Source organism: Rhinoraja longicauda, chromosome 26 (genome assembly GCF_053455715.1).
Source record: "Rhinoraja longicauda isolate Sanriku21f chromosome 26, sRhiLon1.1, whole genome shotgun sequence".
Taxonomy (NCBI): domain Eukaryota; kingdom Metazoa; phylum Chordata; class Chondrichthyes; order Rajiformes; family Arhynchobatidae; genus Rhinoraja; species Rhinoraja longicauda.
Genome location: NC_135978.1, coordinates 6,449,552 through 6,470,028, shown reverse-complemented (window position 1 = coordinate 6,470,028; position 20,477 = coordinate 6,449,552). Strand labels below are relative to the sequence as shown.

Sequence of the window (20,477 nt, the reverse complement as noted above, 5' to 3'; positions counted from 1 at the left end):
GCTCTAGGGACTAGTGGAATCAAGGGATATGGGGAGAAGGCAGGCACGGGTTACTGATTGTGGATGATCAGCCATGATCACAATGAATGGCGGTGCTGGCTCGAAGGGCCGAATGGCTTCCTCCTGCACCTATTTTCTAAGTTCTATGGTTATGTTTAGAACCAGGGGCCACGGTTTAATAATAAGGGGTAGGCCATTTAGAACTGGGATGAGGAAAAACCTTTTCACACAAAGAGTTGTGAATTTGCAGAATCCTCAGAAGGCAGTGGAGGCCAATTCACTGGATGCATTCAAAAGAGAGTTAGATTGAGCTCTTAGGGCTAGCGGAATCATGGGATATGGGGAGAAGGCAGGAACGGGGTACTGATTGTGGATGATCAGCCATGATCACAATGAATGGCGGTGCTGGCTCGAAGGGCCGAATGGCCTACTCCTGCACCTATTTCTTTGTGTAACTATAGTATCTGTGTTACTATGTACTGCAGTAGAGGTTTTCAAGGGCAGGATAGTTAATGGGGAAATATCCACAAAATTGTGTGTTTTGTTACTTGACAAGTCAATATCAATTTTGTTGATTTTCGCACTCATTAGAAAATTACTGTTCCAGCAACGTGAGTTGCTTCATTATTATTTTTTACCTCAGTTGATCAAAGCTGTGTTTGCCATAAGAGAGGCCACAGACAAGCGTGCTAAACATGGCGATGATGGAAAATCGCACAATTCTGTTGCAACCTTAAGAGGGCTTATAAAAAAGATGAATTAAGCTAATGGCACTTAACGGTATGCAGCAGATTATGACAGGAATCTTCATCTGACAAGTGGTGGAACCAAATATATTAATGGAGCCAGTGTGAATTGTATCACTGGTTCAGTTTTCAGGAGAAAAATGGCAGGAGACTACAAATACTCGAGTTTGCATTGTTGAGGCAGTTTCTTACGATGGAAACGTGGATTAGTCCTACACCCAATACAAAGTCCCTGCATAACGCTGGCAAAACCTATTAAAATAAACCCCTTTTCTAGCCTTTATTCTTGTAAAGAAAATCAGTGTCGTGGAATTAGTTTCAATTATTTTAGTTTAGAGATACAGCGTGGAAACCAGGCCCTTCGGCCCACCTAGTCTGGACCGACCAGCGATCCCCGCACACTAACACCATCCTACACACAACGGGGTAAATTTACAATTTACATTTATACCAAGCCAATTAACCTACAAACCTGTGCGTCTTTGGAGCGAGGGAGGAAACCGAAGATCTCTGAGAAAACCCACGCAGGTCACGGGGAGAACGTACAAACTCCGTACAGACAGCACCCGTAGTCGGGGTCGAACCCGGGTCTCGGGCGCTGCAAGCGCTGTTAGGCAGCAACTCTACCGCTGCGCCACCGTGCAATTTAATCAAGAGATAAAATTAATGTATGTGGCAATGTAAGATAATATTTTTTTTTTAGAAAAGCAATGAAGGAAATATATTTGATCATTTATGGAGGCGTTGTTTTGAAAGCCGTGGAAAAAATGAAAACTATGAGCTTTTTGTTGAATCGAGTTTCCTGGCAAATTGGTTACTGATGAAAGAATGGAACGGGAATAATAGATTGCCATTCTATCTTAAACTGCATCGGTTGTCTTTTCTATTGAAGTCAGCTGGACTAGGACAGGCTGCAAATTCAATTACAGCCCCTTTCATCGATATGTCAAAGGCTATTTTCACTCCATGTCTTTAAACACTACGCTGAGATTCTTCGATGAAGGAATAAATCTTAACATTGGTACACTTAAACAAGACTGGATTCTGCCCAATGTGCCCCTGTTAGAGTTAACATAAAGCGATTCCCACTAAAAGTAATGCAAGTTGCTGGAATTACATGGCCATAGCAGTACCTTTCATTGGTTAGGCTTTAGACTTTAGAGATACAGCGCAGGGAGAGACCCTTCGGCCCACCGAGTCCGAGCTCACCAGCGATCACCCCGAACACTAACACTGTCACACACACACACGAGCCCCAATTTGCAATTTTGCCTCAGCCAATCAACCTACAAACCTGTACGTCTTCGGAGTGTGGGAGGAAACGGGAGCACCTGGAGAAAGCCCACGCAGGTCACGGGGAGAACGTACAAACTCCGTGCGGACTGCACCCGTAATAAGGATCGAACCCGGGTCTCTGAGGCTGCAAGGCAGCAACCCTACCACTGCGCCAATGTGCCACCCTAAACATCTGGCATTTGTGTCTTTAATTTGAACATAATTAGATTTTGTTTAGCTTTGTATCAAAAAAATAGGGCTAAACTTCCACCTAAAGTATGATGGTGTCATTTGAAAAACAAAAGGTTATTCCATGAAAGGGGATAACTTTGAATTTGAATTTGCAACAGCATATTAATATCAGTGAGGATGGTATAATCAACAGACACGTGATTAAACCACTGGTAAAAGTTACGGACTTTTTTCATTAATAATATTACAGTGGAAAATATTTTTTTAGATTTTAGATTTAGAGATACAGCGCAGAAACAGGCCCTTCAGCCCACCGGGTCCGCGCCGCCCAGCGATCCCCGCACATTAACACTATCCTACGCCCACTAGGGACAATTTTTATATTTGCCCAGCCAATTAACCTACAAACCTGTACGTCTTTGGAGTGTGGGAGGAAACCGAAGATCTCGGAGAAAACCCACGCAGATCACGGGAGGAACGTACAAACTCCGTACAGACGGCGCCCGTAGTCAGGATCGAACCTGAGTCTCCGGCGCTGCATTCGCTGTAAGGCAGCAACTCTACCGCTGCGCCACCGTGCCGATGCCGAGAAAGTGTAATATCTTCCAACGGTTTGTGTATCAGTGTCCTGACCTTCGCGTGGGGGATTTCCCCTCTTAACAACCGGTCTAAGGCTGGGTGTTAGGCAGAGAAGTACTCCCTTGTCCGATATACAACTCTTTAATTTTAACTCTTTATATACAACACACACAACACACAAAACACACTTATGCTCTATAATTTACCCGAGGATCATTATTGGTTGAGTCTTATTATACCTTTTATTCTATGTCCCCGAATGAGACACGGTACACCTTATTAGCTGCTAACGCATTAGACCTTTTTTAATCTTTAGAGGATTGAAACCTCAGGGCCTTTAACCCTCGTTTACCGTTTAGACTCAACGATCCTTCCTAAAAATCCTTACCCACCTGTCCGTCCAACTGACCCCCGAGATTCTCTATCAGGGCAGAGAAATCAATTTTATATTTTATATCAGAGCAGGACCTGTTGAACCCTGAAGGAAAATGAATGCCTAGTTGGTTAAAATAATCCGGGTCTTTGGTGCTGTAGGGCAGCAACACTACCACCGCGCCAATGTGCCACGATAAATATCTGGCATTTGTGTCTTTAATCTGAACATAATTAGATCGTGTTTAGCTTTGTATCTAAGAAACATTTGGTTAACGTGTAGGAAGGAACTGCAGATGCCGGTTTACTCCGAAGATAGGCCAAAATGCTGGAGTAACTCAGCCAGACAGGCAGCATCTCTGGGTAGAAGGAATGGGTGGCATTTCGGGTGGAGGCCATTCTTCAGACTGAGAGTCAGGGGAGAGGGAGGCACAGAGATACGGAAGGGTAAGGTGTGAAAGGGGGACGAAGCTCGAGGAAAAAAGTAGACTAGATCATTGTCAGCTGGGGAAGTTGACAACGAAGTTCACAAAGATAAAATGTAATCAGAGGGACAGTCAGACTGGTCGGAGAACTAGGATGGGGGAGAGGGAGAGGGAGAGGGAGAGGGAAAGCAAGGGTTACTTGAAGTGAGATAAGTCAATTTTCATACCGCTGGGCTGTAAGCTGCCCAAGCGAAATATGAGGTGCTGTTCCTCCAATTTGCGTTGGGCCTCACTCTGACAGTGGAGGAGGCCCAGGACAGAAAGGTCAGTGTGGGAATGGGAGGGGGAGTTAAAGTGTTTAGCAACCGGGAGATCAGGTAGGTTTAGACGGACTGAGCTTGGGCAGAATATGGTTCACAAGTACACAAGTTATAGTAGAATTAGGCCATTCGGCCCATCGAGTCTACTCCGCCATTCAATCATGGTTGATCTCTGCCTCCTAATCCCATTTTCCTGCCATCTCCCCATAACCCTTGACACCCGTTCTAAACAAGAACTTGCTTGAAAAATATCTATTGACTTGGCCTCCACAGCCCTCTGTGGCATTGAGTTCCACAGATTAACTACCCTCTGACTAAAGAAGTTCCTCCTCACCTCCTTTCTAAAAGAGCGCCCTTTAATTCTGAGGCTGTGACCTCTGGTCCTAGACTCTCCCACCAGTGGAAACATCCTCTCCACATCCACTCTATCTATGGCTTTCATTATTCTGTACATTTCAATGAGGTTCAGCTTCCTAAGAAGATACGATAGTGTAAAAAGTCAAGTTGCAGCTGTATAAGAGGTTGGTGAGACCGCATTTAGAATATTGCGTTCAGTTCCGGGCACCATGTTAAAGGAAAGATATTGTCAAGCTTGAAAGGGTTCAGGGAAGATTTACGAGGATGTTGCCAGGACTAGAGGGTGTGAGCTACAGGGAGAGGTTGAACAGGCTGGGTCTCTATTCCTTGGAGCGCTGGAGGATGAGGGGGTGATCTTATAGAGGTGTACAAAATCACGAGAGGTATAGATCGGGTAGATGCACAGATTCTCTTGCCCAGAGTAGGGGAATCGAGGACCTGAGGACATAGGTTCAAGGTGAAGAGGGAAAAGATTTAATAGGAATCTGAGGGGCAACCTCTTCACACGAAGGGTGGTGGGTGTATGGAACAAGCTGCCAGAGGAGGTAGTTGAGGCTGGGACTATCCCAACATTTAAGAAACAGTTAGACAGGTACATGGATAGGACGGGTTTGGAGGGTTATGGGCCAAGGGCAGGCAGCTGGGACTAGTTGGCCGGTGTGGGCAAGTTGGGCCGAAGGGCCTGTTTCCACGCTGTGTCACTCTATGACTCTAAGTCCCTTCACTGTGGCCTGCAAGGGAATAATCAATACAAACAGCATTATCACTCACTGGTAGTTGTTTCTCCAGGCAAATGTTGAAATTCTTCGTTTGATTTGGCTTTAGCTTTTTCAACGGTATTCTGGTCTCGCCAATAAACTCGTTATGACGGAACTTATCTTCATCACACACTGAAACTCTGCAACAATAAGATTGCAGGCGTTACTGGCAATTACTCAATGGTTGAATCAGCAAACGTGGAAAAGGTAACGGAGAAATGCTCTCGATATTGATAAACAAGACTCGGAAGAACAGACTCTGGAAAGGGTTTGCAGTTAATAAACCAATTAAATCCATTAAAGTCATCAGTGTACAGGAAATAGGAATACGAGGAGACATAAGGTCATAAGGTCATAAGTGATAGGAGCAGATTAGGCCATTCGGCCCTTCAAGTCTACTCCGCCATTCAATCATGGCTGATCTATCTCTCCCTCCTAACCCCATACTCCTGCCTTCTCCCCATAACCCCCGACACCTGTACTAATCAAGAATATATCCATCTCTGCCTTAAAAATATCCATTGACGGCCTCCACAGCCTTTTGTGGCAAATAATTCAACAGGTTCACCACCCTCTGACTAAAGAAATTCCTCCGCATCTTCTTCTTAGAGGAACGTCCTTTAATTCTGAGGCTCTGACCTCTCGTCCGAGACTCTCCCGCTAGTGGAAACATCCTCTCCACATCCACTCTATCCAAGCCTTTCACTATTCTTGTTTGTCTATGTCTTGCCTTGGGTGCCTGCTTCACCGTTCAATGAGACAACGGCTGACCGTTGAACTCATGGTTCCTTCCCCACATCCCTTGACTCTCTTAATCTCCAAAATGAATTGATTTTTTCAACTTGACCAGAGGCCGTGCCTCCACGCCCCACCTGGGCAGAGAACGCTAAAGATTCGCTCTCTTCTGGGTGAATTCCTCTTGTGGCCAGTGCGATGGCCTCACTCACTGGCTCGGTTGGTCGTTGGGTCGTCATTTCAAGGCTGGATCGGCAAAGTTGTTAACGGCATGGAATATTTTTTCCACAGGAAAGCAGTAACCGTTGGAATTTTAGGATGACGGAGGACAAATATACGAAGCGATGGAGGGCGAGGCAGCTTCATTAATTTAGTTTAGTTTAGAGATACCTTCACCGAGTCCGCGCTGACCAGCGATCCCCGCACACTAACACTATCCTACACACACTGGGGAGAATTTTTACAATTGTTCCGAAGCCAATGAACCTACAAACCTGCACGCCTTTGGAGTGTGGGGGGGAAACCCGGAGCACCCGGAGGAAACCCACGCGGTCATGGGGAGAGCGTACAAACTCCACACAGACAGCACCCATGCTTAGGATTGAACCCAGGTCTCTGGTGCTGAAGTGCAGAAACTCTAATGTTGCACCACCATACTGCCCTGGATTGGTGAAGGATGTGTAGAGGCACAAAGGATATTCTGTCCGCAGTAACCCTCCTCTCATTGTAGAAAGGACAGATTTCGTCTCCTAATCTGAGGAAAGACATTCTTGCCATAGAGGGAGTACAGAGAAGGTTCACCAGATTGATTCCTGGGATGGCAGGACTTTCATATGAAGAAAGACTGGATAGACTCGGCTTGTACTCGCTGGAATTTAGAAGATTGAGGGGGGATCTTATAGAAACTTACAAAATTCTTAAGGGGTTGGACAGGCTAGATGCAGGAAGATTGTTCCCGATGTTGGGGAAGTCCAGAACAAGGGGTCACAGTTTAAGGATAAGGGGGAAGTCTTTTAGGACCGAGATGAGAAAGTTTTTTTTCACCCAGAGAGTGGTGAATCTGTGGAATTCTCTGCCACAGAGGGTAGTTGAGGCCAGTTCATTGGCTATATTTAAGAGGGAGTTAGATGTGGCCCCTTGTGGCTAAAGGGATCAGGGGGTATGGATACTGAGTTGGATGATCAGCCATGATCATATTGAATGGCGGTGCAGGCTCGAAGCGCCGAATGGCCTACTCCTGCACATATTTTCTATGTAGATGTTTCTAAAATACTTCAGGGTGAAAACTGGTATTTATTTTTGGTAGTGTAAGACATAAAATAAAAATAATCAGCTCAAAAGCGGCAGCCACTTGAGATATAATTTTTGCCTTGTCCTCAAGGGTAGATTTGCTTGAGTACAAAATTGATGACTAGATGCTGTATCTTCTTTTAATTAGCATTTATGCAAAAGCCAAGCCTAAATACTGAATGTTAAATGGCTACCATTACAGCAAGCTACAATGAATTAGCCTATGTTTAGGAAGGAACTGCAGATGCTGGTTTAAACTGAAGACAGACAGGATATGCTGGAGTAACTCCAGCGGGTCAGACAGCATCTCTGGAGAAAAGGAATAGGTGTCGTTTTTCAAGTCGAGACTCTTCTACAGACCGAGAGTCAGGGGAAAGAATAACAAGAGATATATACAGTGGATAGTACTCAGGACAAATGAATGGAAGATATGTAGAAGGCATATGCAGAAATGATATGCAGAATGAACTGTGTAAGAAGGAACTGCAGATGCTGGTTTAAACCGAAGACAGACACAAAAAGCAGGAGTAACTCAGCGGGACAGGCAGCATCTCTGGAGAGAAGGAATGGGTGACATTTCGGGTCGAGACGAGGCTGAGAAAGGGTCGTGATCCGAAACGTCACCCATTCCTTCTCTCCAGAGATGCTGCCTGTCCCGCTGAGTTACTCCAGCTTTTAGTGTCTATCTACAGAAGGAACTGGTTGAGCTGCTGATGTTCCTAAATCAGTGCCAGTGATTTCTGCACAGAATCGATTCGACGCACGTGAATAATGTCCTTTACTTCCTGTCATTTGGCGAGCTCTTACAACGGAAAAATGTAGTGATTGATTAGGATTTTGAAAGGGAATTGAGAATGAATGAACAGTTTGCTAACTTCATCCAAACCCAATTACCAGCATATTATAATTTACGGGAAATCATGCTGAGATTAGCGTCAGCGACCTTTTCCCTGAATTACGACAATTCATACAAATGATTGGAATTCTATTTTTCCGACTAGATCCCAAGTTCACGACAATAATAGGAAAAATCAATTTTGCACCTTTAGTGTAATCAAATCTCATAGAATACGACCCTGGTGAGTATCTTATCGAAACGTATAAGATTATTAAGGGGTTGGACACGTTAGAGGCAGGACAAGGGGCCACAGTTTAAGAATAAGGGGTAGGCCATTTAGAACTGAGATGAGGAAAAACATTTTCAGTCAGAGAGTTGTGAATCTGTGGAATTCTATGCCTCAGAAGGCAGTGTAGGCCAATTCACTGAATGCATTCAAGAGAGAGCTAGATAGAGCTCTTAAGGATAGCGGAGTCAGTGGGTATGGGGAGAAGGCAGGAACGGGGTACTGATTGAGAATGATCAGCCATGATCACATTGAATGGCAGTGCTGGCTCGAAGGGCCGAATGGCCCCCTCCTGCACCTATTGTCTATTGTCTATTGTCTATTGTCTATTTATTTCACAAAATGCTGGAGTAACTCAGCAGGTCAGGCAGCATCTCAGGAGAGAAGGAATGGGTGACGTTTCGGGTCGAGACCCTTCTTCAGAAACATCACCCATTCCTTCTCTCCTGAGATACAGCCTGACCTGCTGATTTACTCCAGCCTTTTGTGAAATAAATACCTTCGATTTGTACCAGCATCTGCAGTTATTTTCTTACACTCTGGTGAATATGATCAGAATGGAGAAGAGCTGGTAGAAAAATTGGGGTTTGCAATTTCTATCAGAGAGGTAGATCTTAAGGTCATAACTGATTGGAGCAGGATTGGGCCATTCAGCCCATCAAGTCTACTCTGCCATTCGATCATGGCAGATCTATCCCTCCCTCCTCACCCCATTCTCCTGCCTTCTCCCCATAACCCCCGACACCTGCACTAATCAAAGGCAAAACCTTTGGAAGTGACCAGCAGAGGGAGAGCGGGTTTAAATTAAATGTTTAACTGCAGAGTGAAATTCTTTTTGTACATACTACACCTGCGGGAGCCGCCATTTTTAGCACCATTATTCAAAGTCCAAAGTCCGGTCGGCCCACACGCTCGATGGACTGGAGCCGTTCTTGCGAACCTCTTGGATGTGGGGATCGAAGGCTTTGTGGCCACCTTTGCAGATGATACAAAGATAGGTGTGGGGATAGTGTAAGGAAAGGAGGGGCTCTGCAGAAGGACTTGGACAGGTTGGGAGAAGTGGCCGGAGAAGTGGCAGATGGAATACAGCGTGGCAAAGTGTGAAGTCGTGCAATTTGGTAGTAGGAATAAAGACAGGCGTAACCTGTCTTCTAAATAGACAATAGACAATAGACAATAGACAATAGGTGCAGGAGTAGGCCATTCAGCCCTTCGAGCCAGCACCGCCATTCAATGCGATCATGGCTGATCACTCTCAATCAGTACCCCGTTCCTGCCTTCTCCCCATACCCCCTCACTCCGCTATCCTTAAGAGCTCTATCCAGCTCTCTCTTGAAAGCATCCAACGAACTGGCCTCCACTGCCTTCTGAGGCAGAGAATTCCACACCTTCACCACTCTCTGACTGAAAAAGTTCTTCCTCACCTCCGTTCTAAATGGCCTACCCCTTATTCTTAAACTGTGGCCCCTTGTTCTGGACTCCCCCAACATTGGAAACATGTTTCCTGCCTCTAATGTGTCCAATCCCCTAATTATCTTATATGTTTCAATAAGATCCCCCCTCATCCTTCTAAATCCCAGTGTATATAAGCCCAATCGCTCCAGCCTTTCAACATACGACAGTCCCGCCATTCCGGGAATCAACCTAGTGAACCTACGCTGCACGCCCTCCATAAATGGGGAGAGAATTCAGAAATCGGAGATGCAATGGGACTTGGGAGTGCTGGTGCTGGATTCCCAAAAAGATAATCTGCAAGTGGAATGGGTAATAGCTAAGGAAGGCAAACACAATGCTCGCATTTATTTCGAAAGGACGAGAATACTTTTGTGTAGAATCAGGAGCAGAATCTGCAAATGCAGAGACTGATCACTGCACCAAGCTGAGAAAGGTTCATTCATTAGAAAGGTAATTGACAGAAAATGGGCTTTCTTATATTTGATAAAATCCAGTAAGTCCCAGGCACGTCGACTGGATCTGATAAAGGTATTAAATGGACTAGCGTTTGTCTCTGCTCAGGTAACGGATATTAAATTTGCTGCTGCCAGAAACAGAATGAGATTCATCTCAACCTGTAACATTTTAACCCCTCAAAAGTTTTCAACAGCTTGCAAAGTAAGATTGGAGTGTTTAGTTTAGTTTAGTTGGGTTTAAAGATACAGCGCGGAAACAGTCCCTTCGGCCCATCGAGTCCACGCCGCCCAGCGATCCCCGCACACTGACACGACCCGACACACACTAGGCACAATTTTACATTTATACCGATCCAATTAAACTACAATTTCCCCGTGGGGGAAACTTTTTTTCAATCTCTTACCTCGACGGAGATGCGATTTTTTCCCGTATCGTATCTCTGTCCCCACTGCGGCCTAACATCATGGAATTTGTGGCCTTTCCTGGAGACCGATGTACAGACAGCAGCCGTGGTCAGGATCGAACCTGGGTCTCTGGCGCTGTGAGGCAGCAACTCTACCGCTGCGCCATCGTGCCGCCCCTTTCAGTTATCCTTCATATTCTGTGCATGATCTCTCTGAAGTTCTTCTGCTGGAAAGCATTTAGCGTGTTTCTTCCCATTCGCTGTTCTTGTGTGTTTAACCCAACAGCCAACAATCAGATGAATGACAAAGCAAGAAATGCAGCCAAACAAAGTCTCCAACTCAATTGGCTCGATTGTGATCATGTACTGTCTTTCCGCTAACTGGATAGCGCGCGACAAAAGCTTTTCACTGTACCTCGGTACACGTGACAATAAACTAAGCTAAACTAAACCCACAACTCAGTAAAATCCACACCTTCTCTGTCAATCCTTCATCCACCAGGTCATTTACCGTGTAGAATAGAATAAAGCTCGTGCAATGATAATGGCCAACAGATACAGAGTCCTGGCTCGCATCCATGTTATCGGATATACATTTAACTAGGGTTTATTTTAAATGTCAGGTGTTAAGATGATTAAGTAAGTGTTCAGAGATGACTCACGGCACCTTCTTTATCTGATTCCATCAAAAATCCCTTGAAATTATTTCCCTGAAATATTTTATTTGGAAGTGAATCTGTGGCCAAGCTGCTCCCTCTGAACAGGAAACCTCGTGGGTTTTCTCCAGGAGATCCAGTTTCCTCCCACATCCTATGGATCATTGCCTCAGAAGGCAGTGGAGGCCAATTCTCTGGATGCTTTCAAGATAGAGTTAGACAGCGGAATCAAGGGATATGGGGAGAAGGCAGGAATGGGTTATTGATTTTGGATGATCATTGATTTTGGATGATCACAGTGAATGGCAGTGCTGGCTCGAAGGGCCGAATGGCCCTACTCCTGCACCTATCGTCTATTGTCTAAGATGGGCAGGCCTTGTTGGGCGGCTCGGTGGCGCTGCGGTAGAGCTGCTGCCTTACAGCGCCAGAGACCTGGGTTTGATCCTGACTACGGGCGCTGCCTGTACATTCTCCCTGTGACCACGTGGGTTTTCTCCGGGTGCTCAGGTTTCCTCCCACACTCCAAAGTGTTACAGGTTTGGAGGTTAATTGGCTTCAGTAAAAATTGTAAATTGTCTCTAGTGTGTAGGATTGTGTTCGTGTATCGCTGGTCAGTGCGGACTCAATGGGCTGAAGGGCCTGTCCCAGTGTTGTGTCTCTAAACTAAACTAAACTAAACTAAACTACAACTAAGGGTAAACATTGCTCAGGAAAATTATTTTAAAAATGACCAATTATCAGTTTGAATAAACGATATTTCAATGATATTTTAACTAATGATCAAGTATGCTGGTGCTTTGTTTACCAGTATTTATTACGTTTACTTTTCCCGACACAATCCTGAATATGATAAAGTTTTCTACCTAATGATTGAATATTGCTGGTGTTCTTTAACTGCAAGTGAAACCTATTTTACATCAATGATTTAAGATCGTGGAGAGTTAGCTGGCAAAAAACACACTAGGTGTGTAATTAAGCTTCACTAATTTTCTTTCAATCAGCGTTCTTTCAAAACAATGTTTACCCTTAGTTGTAGTTTAGTTTAGTTTAGTTTAGAGATACAACATGGAAACAGGCCCTTCAGCCCACCGAGTCCGGGCCGACCAGTGATAGCACAGCGGCAGAGCTGCTGCCTTACACTGCTAGAGACCCAGGTTCAATCCTGACTCCGGGTGCTGTCTGTATGGAGTTTGTATCTTCTCCCCGTGACATGCGTGGGTTCTCTCCAGGTGCACTGGTTTCCTCCCACATTCCAAAGACATTCAAGTTTTGCAGGTTATTTGGCTTCTTTAAATTGTGACTAGTGTGTGTGAGGGAACTAGTGTATGGTGATCGCTAGTCGGCGCGGACACGGTGGATCGAGGGGCCTGTTCCAATGCCGGAGACCCGGGTTCAATCCTGGCTGTGGGTGCTGTCTGTCCACGCCAATCAGTGATCACCCTGTACAGTAGGGACAATTTACATTCTTGTTTACCAAAGCCAATTAACCTACAGACCCGTGCGTCTTGGGAGTGCGAGAGGAAATCGGAACACTGAATTATCTGAATGGTGGCCGATTAGGAGAAGGGGAGATGCAACGAGACCTGGATGTCGTGGTACATCAGTCATTGAAAGTAGGCATGCAGGTGCAGCAGGCAGTGAAGAAAGCCAATGGTATGTTGGCATTCATAGCGAGGGGATTTGAGTATAGGAGCAGGGAGGTTCTGCTGCAGTTGTACAGGGCATTGGTGAGACCACACCTGGAGTATTGTGTACAGTTTTGGTCTCCTAATCTGAGGAAAGACATTCTTGCCATAGAGGGAGTACAGAGAAGGTTCACCAGATTGATCCCTGGGATGGCAGGACTTTCATATGAAGAAAGACTGGATAGACTCGGCTTGTACTCGCTGGAATTTAGAAGATTGAGGAGGGATCTTATAGAAACTTACAAAATTTCATAAGGGGTTGGACAGGCTAGATGCAGGAAGATTGTTCCCGATGTTGGGGAAGTCCAGAACAAGGGGTCACAATTTAAGGATAAGGGGGAAGTCTTTTAGGACCGAGATGAGAAGACATTTCTTCACACAGAGAGTGGTGAGTCTGTGGAATTCTCTGCCACAGAAGGTAGTTGAGGCCAGTTCATTGGCTATATTTAAGAGGGAGTTAGATGTGGCCCTTGTGGCTAAAGGGATCAGGGGGTATGGAGAGAAGGCAGGTACGGGATACTGAGTTGGATGATCAGCCATGATCATATTGAATAGCGGTGCAGGCTCGAAGGGCCGAATGGCCTACTCCTGCACCTATTTTCTAACATCCAGAGGTAACCCAGGCAGAACATACGAACCCCGTACAGACAGCACCTATAGTTCGGATCGACCCCGGGTCTCTGACGCCGTGAGGCAGCGCCTCTACCGGTGCACCACCGCGCGCCTCCCCCTGTGTGGTGGCATTCCTCCACACTTTTTAAAATTCACAACTTATTTCCCACTTCCCATCGAAACTTTAAATTTATAGCGGGGGATTGAAATGTCGGATTTGAAGAAAAGTCCAAGGCCCGTAAATCCGCACGTTATTTTCAGGGCCGGTCTGCGCTGTGAAACGCTTTGATACGTCTCGCCAAGGGGAAGATTTACGGCCCACCCACCCCTGACATAGGTTCCATTGTCGACATTTACAGGGAAGAATAATCGGCGCGGAGTGAAATATGGAGCATATATATTCATTCTGATCTGCGATCATGAATTCTGAAATACTCCTTGTCGGGGAATGCAATAAACAGCTGTAGATGCCCATGATTTACTCTGTCGGCAGCAGGAAAGCTGAGATGCAGCAACGATCAGATGTGAGGCTCCACCTCGCTGGAGATACCTCCATCAGATAGCTTTGGAAGCATTGAACTACGAAGAGGAAAAGTTATTTGAATCAATATTAAATCTGCTTTTATTAAATTGTGTGTGCCTTCACTAACCAGGCTCCGTTATATTGGTTTTATCAACGCTGCCGCACGCTACACTGGGCTTTGTTATTTTATTAAAAATAACCATCACTTGCAGCTCCCGGGGTTGCCGTTAGAATCCTCCACTGAACTGCGTCTGAGGACTTATCAATAAATTGCAGATGATATATATTATTGCAACATACTGTCAGTCGTATGTTGAAAGACTGGAGCGGCTAGGCTTGTGTCCACTGGAATTTAGAAGGATGAGAGGGGATCTTATCGAAACGTATAAGATTATTAAGGGGTTGGACACGTTAGAGGCAGGAAACATGTTTCCAATGTTGGGGGAGTCCAGAACAAGGGGCCACAGTTTGAGAATAAGGGGTAGGCCATTTAGAACGGAGATGAGGAAAAACTTTTCCAGTCAGAGAGTTGTGAATCTGTGGAATTCACTGCCTCAGAAGGCAGTGGAGGCCAATTCTCTGAATGCATTCAAGAGAGAGCTAGATAGAGCTCTTAAGGATAGCGGAGTCAGGGGGTATGGGGAGAAGGCAGGAACGGGGTACTGATTGAGAATGATCAGCCATGATCTCATTGAATGGCGGTGCTGGCTCGAAGGGCCGAATGGCCTACTCCTGCACCTATTGTCTATTGTCTATTGTCTATAATATGCATCTCCAAATCAGCCTGGCAATCCTGCACCAGTAACCCCAGCAAACCGTGGCATAGTGGCGCAACGGTCGAGCTGCTGCCTCACAGCGTTAGAGACTCGGGTTCCATCCTGACTACGGGTGCTGTCTGTACCCAGCTCGTACGTTCTCCCCGTGATCTGCGTGGATTTTCCCTGAGACATTCGGTTTCCTCCCACACTCCAAAAGACGTGCGCATTTGCAGGGCTGATTGGCTTGGTTTAAATGTAAAATTGTCCCGAGTGTGTGTAGGGTATTGTTAGTGTGCAGGGGATCGCTGGTCGGCACGGACTCGGTGAGCCAAAGGGCCTGTTTCCCTGCTGTGTCTCTAAAGTAAACTAAACTAAACTAAACTGAAAACCCAAAGAATGTCAGTGGTGTTGGCAATGATTATAATCCCCTGGCTGAATCCTTGTCGCATGCTGTCATTAGACTTGGAAACCATTGATCTGTAAAGGAGTCTCCTATGAGCAGCAGGAATGTTTGCAGTTCCCATGGTAACGCGTTTCCTTTGTTTCAGATGTGGTCACCTTCATCATCTGGACCAAATGGAGTTTTGAACTCCCCCAAAAACTGGCCTTCAACTGAGCCTGTTTGTTCTCTGCAGCTAAGACCATGGACACAGGAGCAAAACTAAGCCATTCGGCCCATCGAATCTACTCTGCCTTTTAATCATTTTTCCCCCCTCAACCCCATTCTCCTGCCTTCCCCCCATGAGCTTTCACGCCCTTACTAATCAAGAACCTATCAATGTTGCCCTCTGGCTAAAGAAATTCCTCCTCATCTCAATAGACAATAGACAATAGGTGCAGGAGGAGGCCATTCGGCCCTTCGAGCCAGCACCGCCATTCAGTGTGATCATGGCTGATCATTCTCAATCAGTACCCCGTTCCTGCCTTCTCCCCATAATCCCCTCACTCCGCTATCCTTAAGAGCTCTATCCAGCTCTCTCTTGAATGCATTCAGAGAATTGGCATCCACTGCCTTCTGAGGCAGAGAATTCCACAGATTCACAACTCTCTGACTGAAAAGGTTTTTCCTCATCTCAGTTCTAAATGGCCTACCCCTTATTCTTAAACTGTGGCCCCTTGTTCTGGGCTCCCCCAACATTGGGAACATGTTTCCTGCCTCTAACGTGTTCAACCCCTTAATAATCTTATATGTTTCGATAAGATTCCCTCTCATCATCATTTTTCCCCATCAACCCCATTCTCCTGCCTTCCCCCATGACCTTTCACGCCCTTACTAATCAAGAACCTATCAATGTCGCCCTCTGGCTAAAAAAATAAAGCACCCTCTGGCTAAAGAAATTCCTCCTCATCTCCATTCCAAAGATACGTCCTTTTATTCTAAGGCTGTGCCCTCTGGTTCTAGACTCTCCCATTACAGAAAACATCCTTCCCACATCCACAGTGGAGAATTACTCCTTTTTCTAAAAGAAACAACCCTCATGGGCAGCACGGTGGCGCAGCTGAAGAGTAACTGCCTTACAGCGGTAGAGTTACTGCCTTACAGCGGTAGAGTTACTGCCTTACAGCGGTAGAGTTACTGCCTTACAGCGGTAGAGTTACTGCCTTACAGCGGTAGAGTTACTGCCTTACAGCGGTAGAGTTACTGCCTTACAGCGGTAGAGTTACTGCCTTACAGCGCCAGAGACCAAGGTTCGATCCTGACTACGGGTGCTGTCTGTACGGAGTTTACACGTTCTCCCCATGACCCGCGTGGGTTTTCTCCGGGATCTCCAGTTTCCTGCTACACTCCATACACGGCACAGGTTCGTAGGTTAGTTGGCTTGGTAGAATTGTAAATTGTCCCTCGTGTGTGTAGGGCAGTGTTAGTTTGCAGGGATCAACTGGTCAGCATGGACCTGATGGGCCGAAGGGCCTGCTTCCGCGCTGCATCTCTAAACTAAACTAAACTAAAGCTGACTTGGCAAGCGGCACACATGAAGCGTGGAAGGAACACAGAGTTTCTGTCACAATGAATGAACGGACACTTGTTCTCTCCACATAACATAACACACAACTAATTTCAGTGCTGAGAGAGTACAAACACGGATTAAATGTTTCCTATCATTAAATAGGAAGCTCCCTACACTACATTCAACTTTCCAGCAGTGTCTAATCTTAGCTTCCATTTTGAAGATAGCAGTAAAGGAAAGATAGTGTAAGAAAATAACTGCAGATGCTGGTACAAATCGAAGGTATTTATTTCATAAAATGCTGGAGTAACTCAGCGGGTCAGGCAGCATCTCGGGAGAGAAGGAATGGGTGACGTTTCGGGTCGAGACCCTTCTTCAGACTGATGTCAGCGGGGGCTCCTCGCCCGCCCCCTCCCCTGACATCAGTCTGACGAAGGGTCTCGACATCAGTCTGAAGAAGGGTCTCGACCCGAAACGTCACCCATTCCTTCTCTCCTGAGATGCTGCCTGACCCGCTGAGTTACTCCAGCATTTTGTGAAGTAAAGGAAAGATGTTCACCATGCTCATCGATGACTGTTGTGCAAAAGAAGGCAAGAGATAAGAAGAGTCCCAACCCGAAACGTCGCCTATCCATTCTTTCCATAGATGCTGCCTGACCCACTGAGCACTTAGGTGTTAAGGCAAAAGATAAGGTGCTTGTGCCAGTGCATGGGTCATGAGAGAGTGGACAGGAATAGCTTGAGCTGTGATACATCGGATTTCATCGCCAGAGATGGCTGTGGAGGCCAAGTCATTGGGTATTTTTAAGGCAGAGATAGATAGAATCTCGATTAGTACAGGTGTCACAGGTTATGGGGAGAAGGCAGGCGCGGGTTGCCGATTGTGAATGATCAGCCATGATCACAATGAATGGCGGTGCTGGCTCGAAGGGCCAAATGGCCGTACTCCTGCACCTATTATCTATGTTTCTATGTTTTCAAGGCAGGAGAATGGGGCTGAGAGGGAAAGATACATCGGGAGTGATTGAATTCCAGAGTCGACTCAGTTCAGTTTAGTTTATTGTTAGCTGTACCGAGGTACAGTGAAAAGCCTTGAGCGATGGGCGGAATGGCCAACTCCTGCTCCTATGGCTTATGGACATCATGATTGGATCGTCCATTTGCACTTTATTCCCAGCGGTGTAAGAAACTGTCTCTATCTTCTCCACGTATACCCAAGGAGAAGGCGCACAAACCTTTTAGAGCAAAACGAGAAAAGTAGTCTTTGCACTATAAATCCCTGCCAGGTTATTATGCATTGTCTCACACAGAATGCTGTAAATACATGAATAGCATTCATATTCATGCTGTAAATACATGAATGTCACAATTCATGAATAGTTTTGTTTATTCATATGTAATCTAAAAGTTAATAATTTTCCTGTTGCCTTATATGTTGTAACTGTATATCGACACCAACGTACATCAGTTTGTTTCTCTATTGACGAGGTTTTAATGGAGCATTGATTTCGGAGTATTTCCCTACAACTAGTACAATGGTTAAAAAAAAATAGACTTCTTTTTAATGGCAGTGACTCATGATCCAGCGTTGAGTTTCTTCTGCCGAAGGCTGTTGACTTACGGTAACAAAAACCCCCAACATCATCACTATTATCATGAAACAAAATAGAACTGTTGGCGCACAGAGTATTCCGTGGCTTGCTTGTTCAAACTGCAGTCAGAGAATCCTTTATTAGAACACTCTACTTTTCAAAGTCAAGAAAGCAATGGCCCGAAATATCAAAGGTTGTCTGACTTAAATTGTTCAATTTACAGAGAAACATAGAAACATAGAAAATAGGTGCAGGAGTAGGCCATTCGGCCCTTCGAGCCTGCACCGCCATTCAATATGATCATGGCTGATCATCCAGCTCAGTAACCTGTACCTGCCTTCTCTCCATACCCCCTGATCCCTTTAGCCATAAGGGCCACATCTAACTCCCTCTTAAATATAGCCAATGAACTGGCCTCAACTACCTTCTGTGGCAGAGAATTCCACAGACTCACCACTCTCTGTGTGAAGAAATGTTTTCTCATCTCGGTCCTAAAAGACTTCCCCCTTATCCTTAAGCTGTGACCCCTGGTTCTGGACTTCCCCAACATCGGGAACAATCTTCCCGCATCTAGCCTCTTCAACCCCTTAAGAATTTTATATGTTTCAATAAGATCCCCCCTCAGTCTTCTAAATTCCAGCGAGTATAAGCCTAGTCTATCCAATCTTTCTTCATATGAAAGTCCTGCCATCCCAGGGATCAATCTGGTGAACCTTCTCCGTACTCCCTCTAAGGCTAATTTTGACTGAATTTCCCCACAATTTATGCATATAGGAATTAAGAACAAAATGGTTTCTAATCGACATGGATTCTTCTGTGCCGCGTTTCCCAGTTTAAGATGGGTCAGTGCAGGAAGGAACTGCAGATGCAGTTTGAAGTTGCACTGAAGGTAGACACAGATTGCTGGAGTAACTCAGCGGGACAGGGCAGCATCTCTGGAGAGAAGGAATGGGTGACGCTTGGGGTCTTCAGACTGAGGGTCAGGGAAGAGGGAGACACAGAGATATGGAAGGGTAAGGTGTGAAGGCAGGACATCAAGGGGACGGGTTAGGTGGGTTAGAGATGAGAGATGTTCATGAGGTCGGAATTAGAGGAGCACAGGAACCTTGGTGGGTTTCTACGAGCGACTGAGATTAAAGAGTTAAGTAAGTGAGAGGGCGTGGAGGAATTTGAAAACAAGGACGAGAGTTTTAAAATCTACGTGCTGCCGAAGGAACTTGGTGGACCAGGCAGCATCTGTGGAGGGAATTGACAGGTGACATTTCAGGTTGCGACCCGGGAGTCTGAGAAAGGGATCCAACCCAAAACGCCGCCCGTCCATGGATAGAACAGGGTTGGAGGGATATGGACCAAACACAGGCAGGTGGGAGTATGTTGCCCAGAGTTGGGCCGAAGGGCCTGTTTCCACACTGGATGACTCCATGATATTGCCTACCTTATGCCATTTGGGCTGACTTCTGTGGAATTCTGTGGAATTCTCTGCCACAGAAGGTAGTTGAGGCCAGTTCATTGGCTATATTTAAGAAGGAGTTAGATGTGGCCCTTGTGGCTAAAGGGATCAGACGGTATGGAGGGAAGGCAGGTACGGGATACTGAGTTGGATGATCAGCCATGATCATATTGAATGGCGGTGCAGGCTCGAAGGGCCGAATGGCCTACTCCTGCACAAAAGACAGCGCAGCGGTAGAGTTGCTTCCTTACGGCACGTGCAGCGCCAGAGACCCAGGTTCGATCCCGACAATGGGTACTGTCTGTATGGAGTTTGCATGCTCTCCCCGTGACCTGCATGGGTTTTCTCAGAGATCTCTGGTTTCCTCCCACGCTCGAAAGACGTACAGGTTTGTAGGTTAATTGGCTTGGTATTAATATAAATTGTCCCTAGTGTGTGTAGGATCGTGTTAATATGCGGGGATCACTGGTCAGTGTGGACTCAGTTGGCCGGAGGGCCATCTCTGTATCTCTAAACTAAACTAAACTAAACAAGACTTGGATAGAGTTACACACGAGAATCTTAAGGCTTCACTGATCTTATCAAGCCTACTATTCAACAGCCGGGTGGACGAAGCCACTTCCAAGCAGTGGACTGAGAAATCGATGCGAATTGTTTTGGATGAAAAACCATTTTGCATTTGGAAATCACAAGAGGATAAAAAAAAATTCAAATGACAGGTTCCCTCAGGATCAGGGGACATCTTTCGTGGCACTAGCCTGGTGT

The 20,477-nt window shown here is 45.8% G+C and overlaps 1 protein-coding gene across 1 annotated transcript in view; it reads right to left on the bottom strand.

The window, feature by feature from the left end:
* Window positions 1-20,477, bottom strand: part of LOC144606538 (double C2-like domain-containing protein beta) — a 231,945-nt gene that overhangs the window by 45,008 nt on the left and 166,460 nt on the right. The window contains exon 5 of the mRNA XM_078422791.1: window positions 5,038-5,164. Coding sequence (XP_078278917.1) covers window positions 5,038-5,164 — 127 coding nt within the window. The remainder of the gene's footprint in view (window positions 1-5,037; window positions 5,165-20,477) is intronic.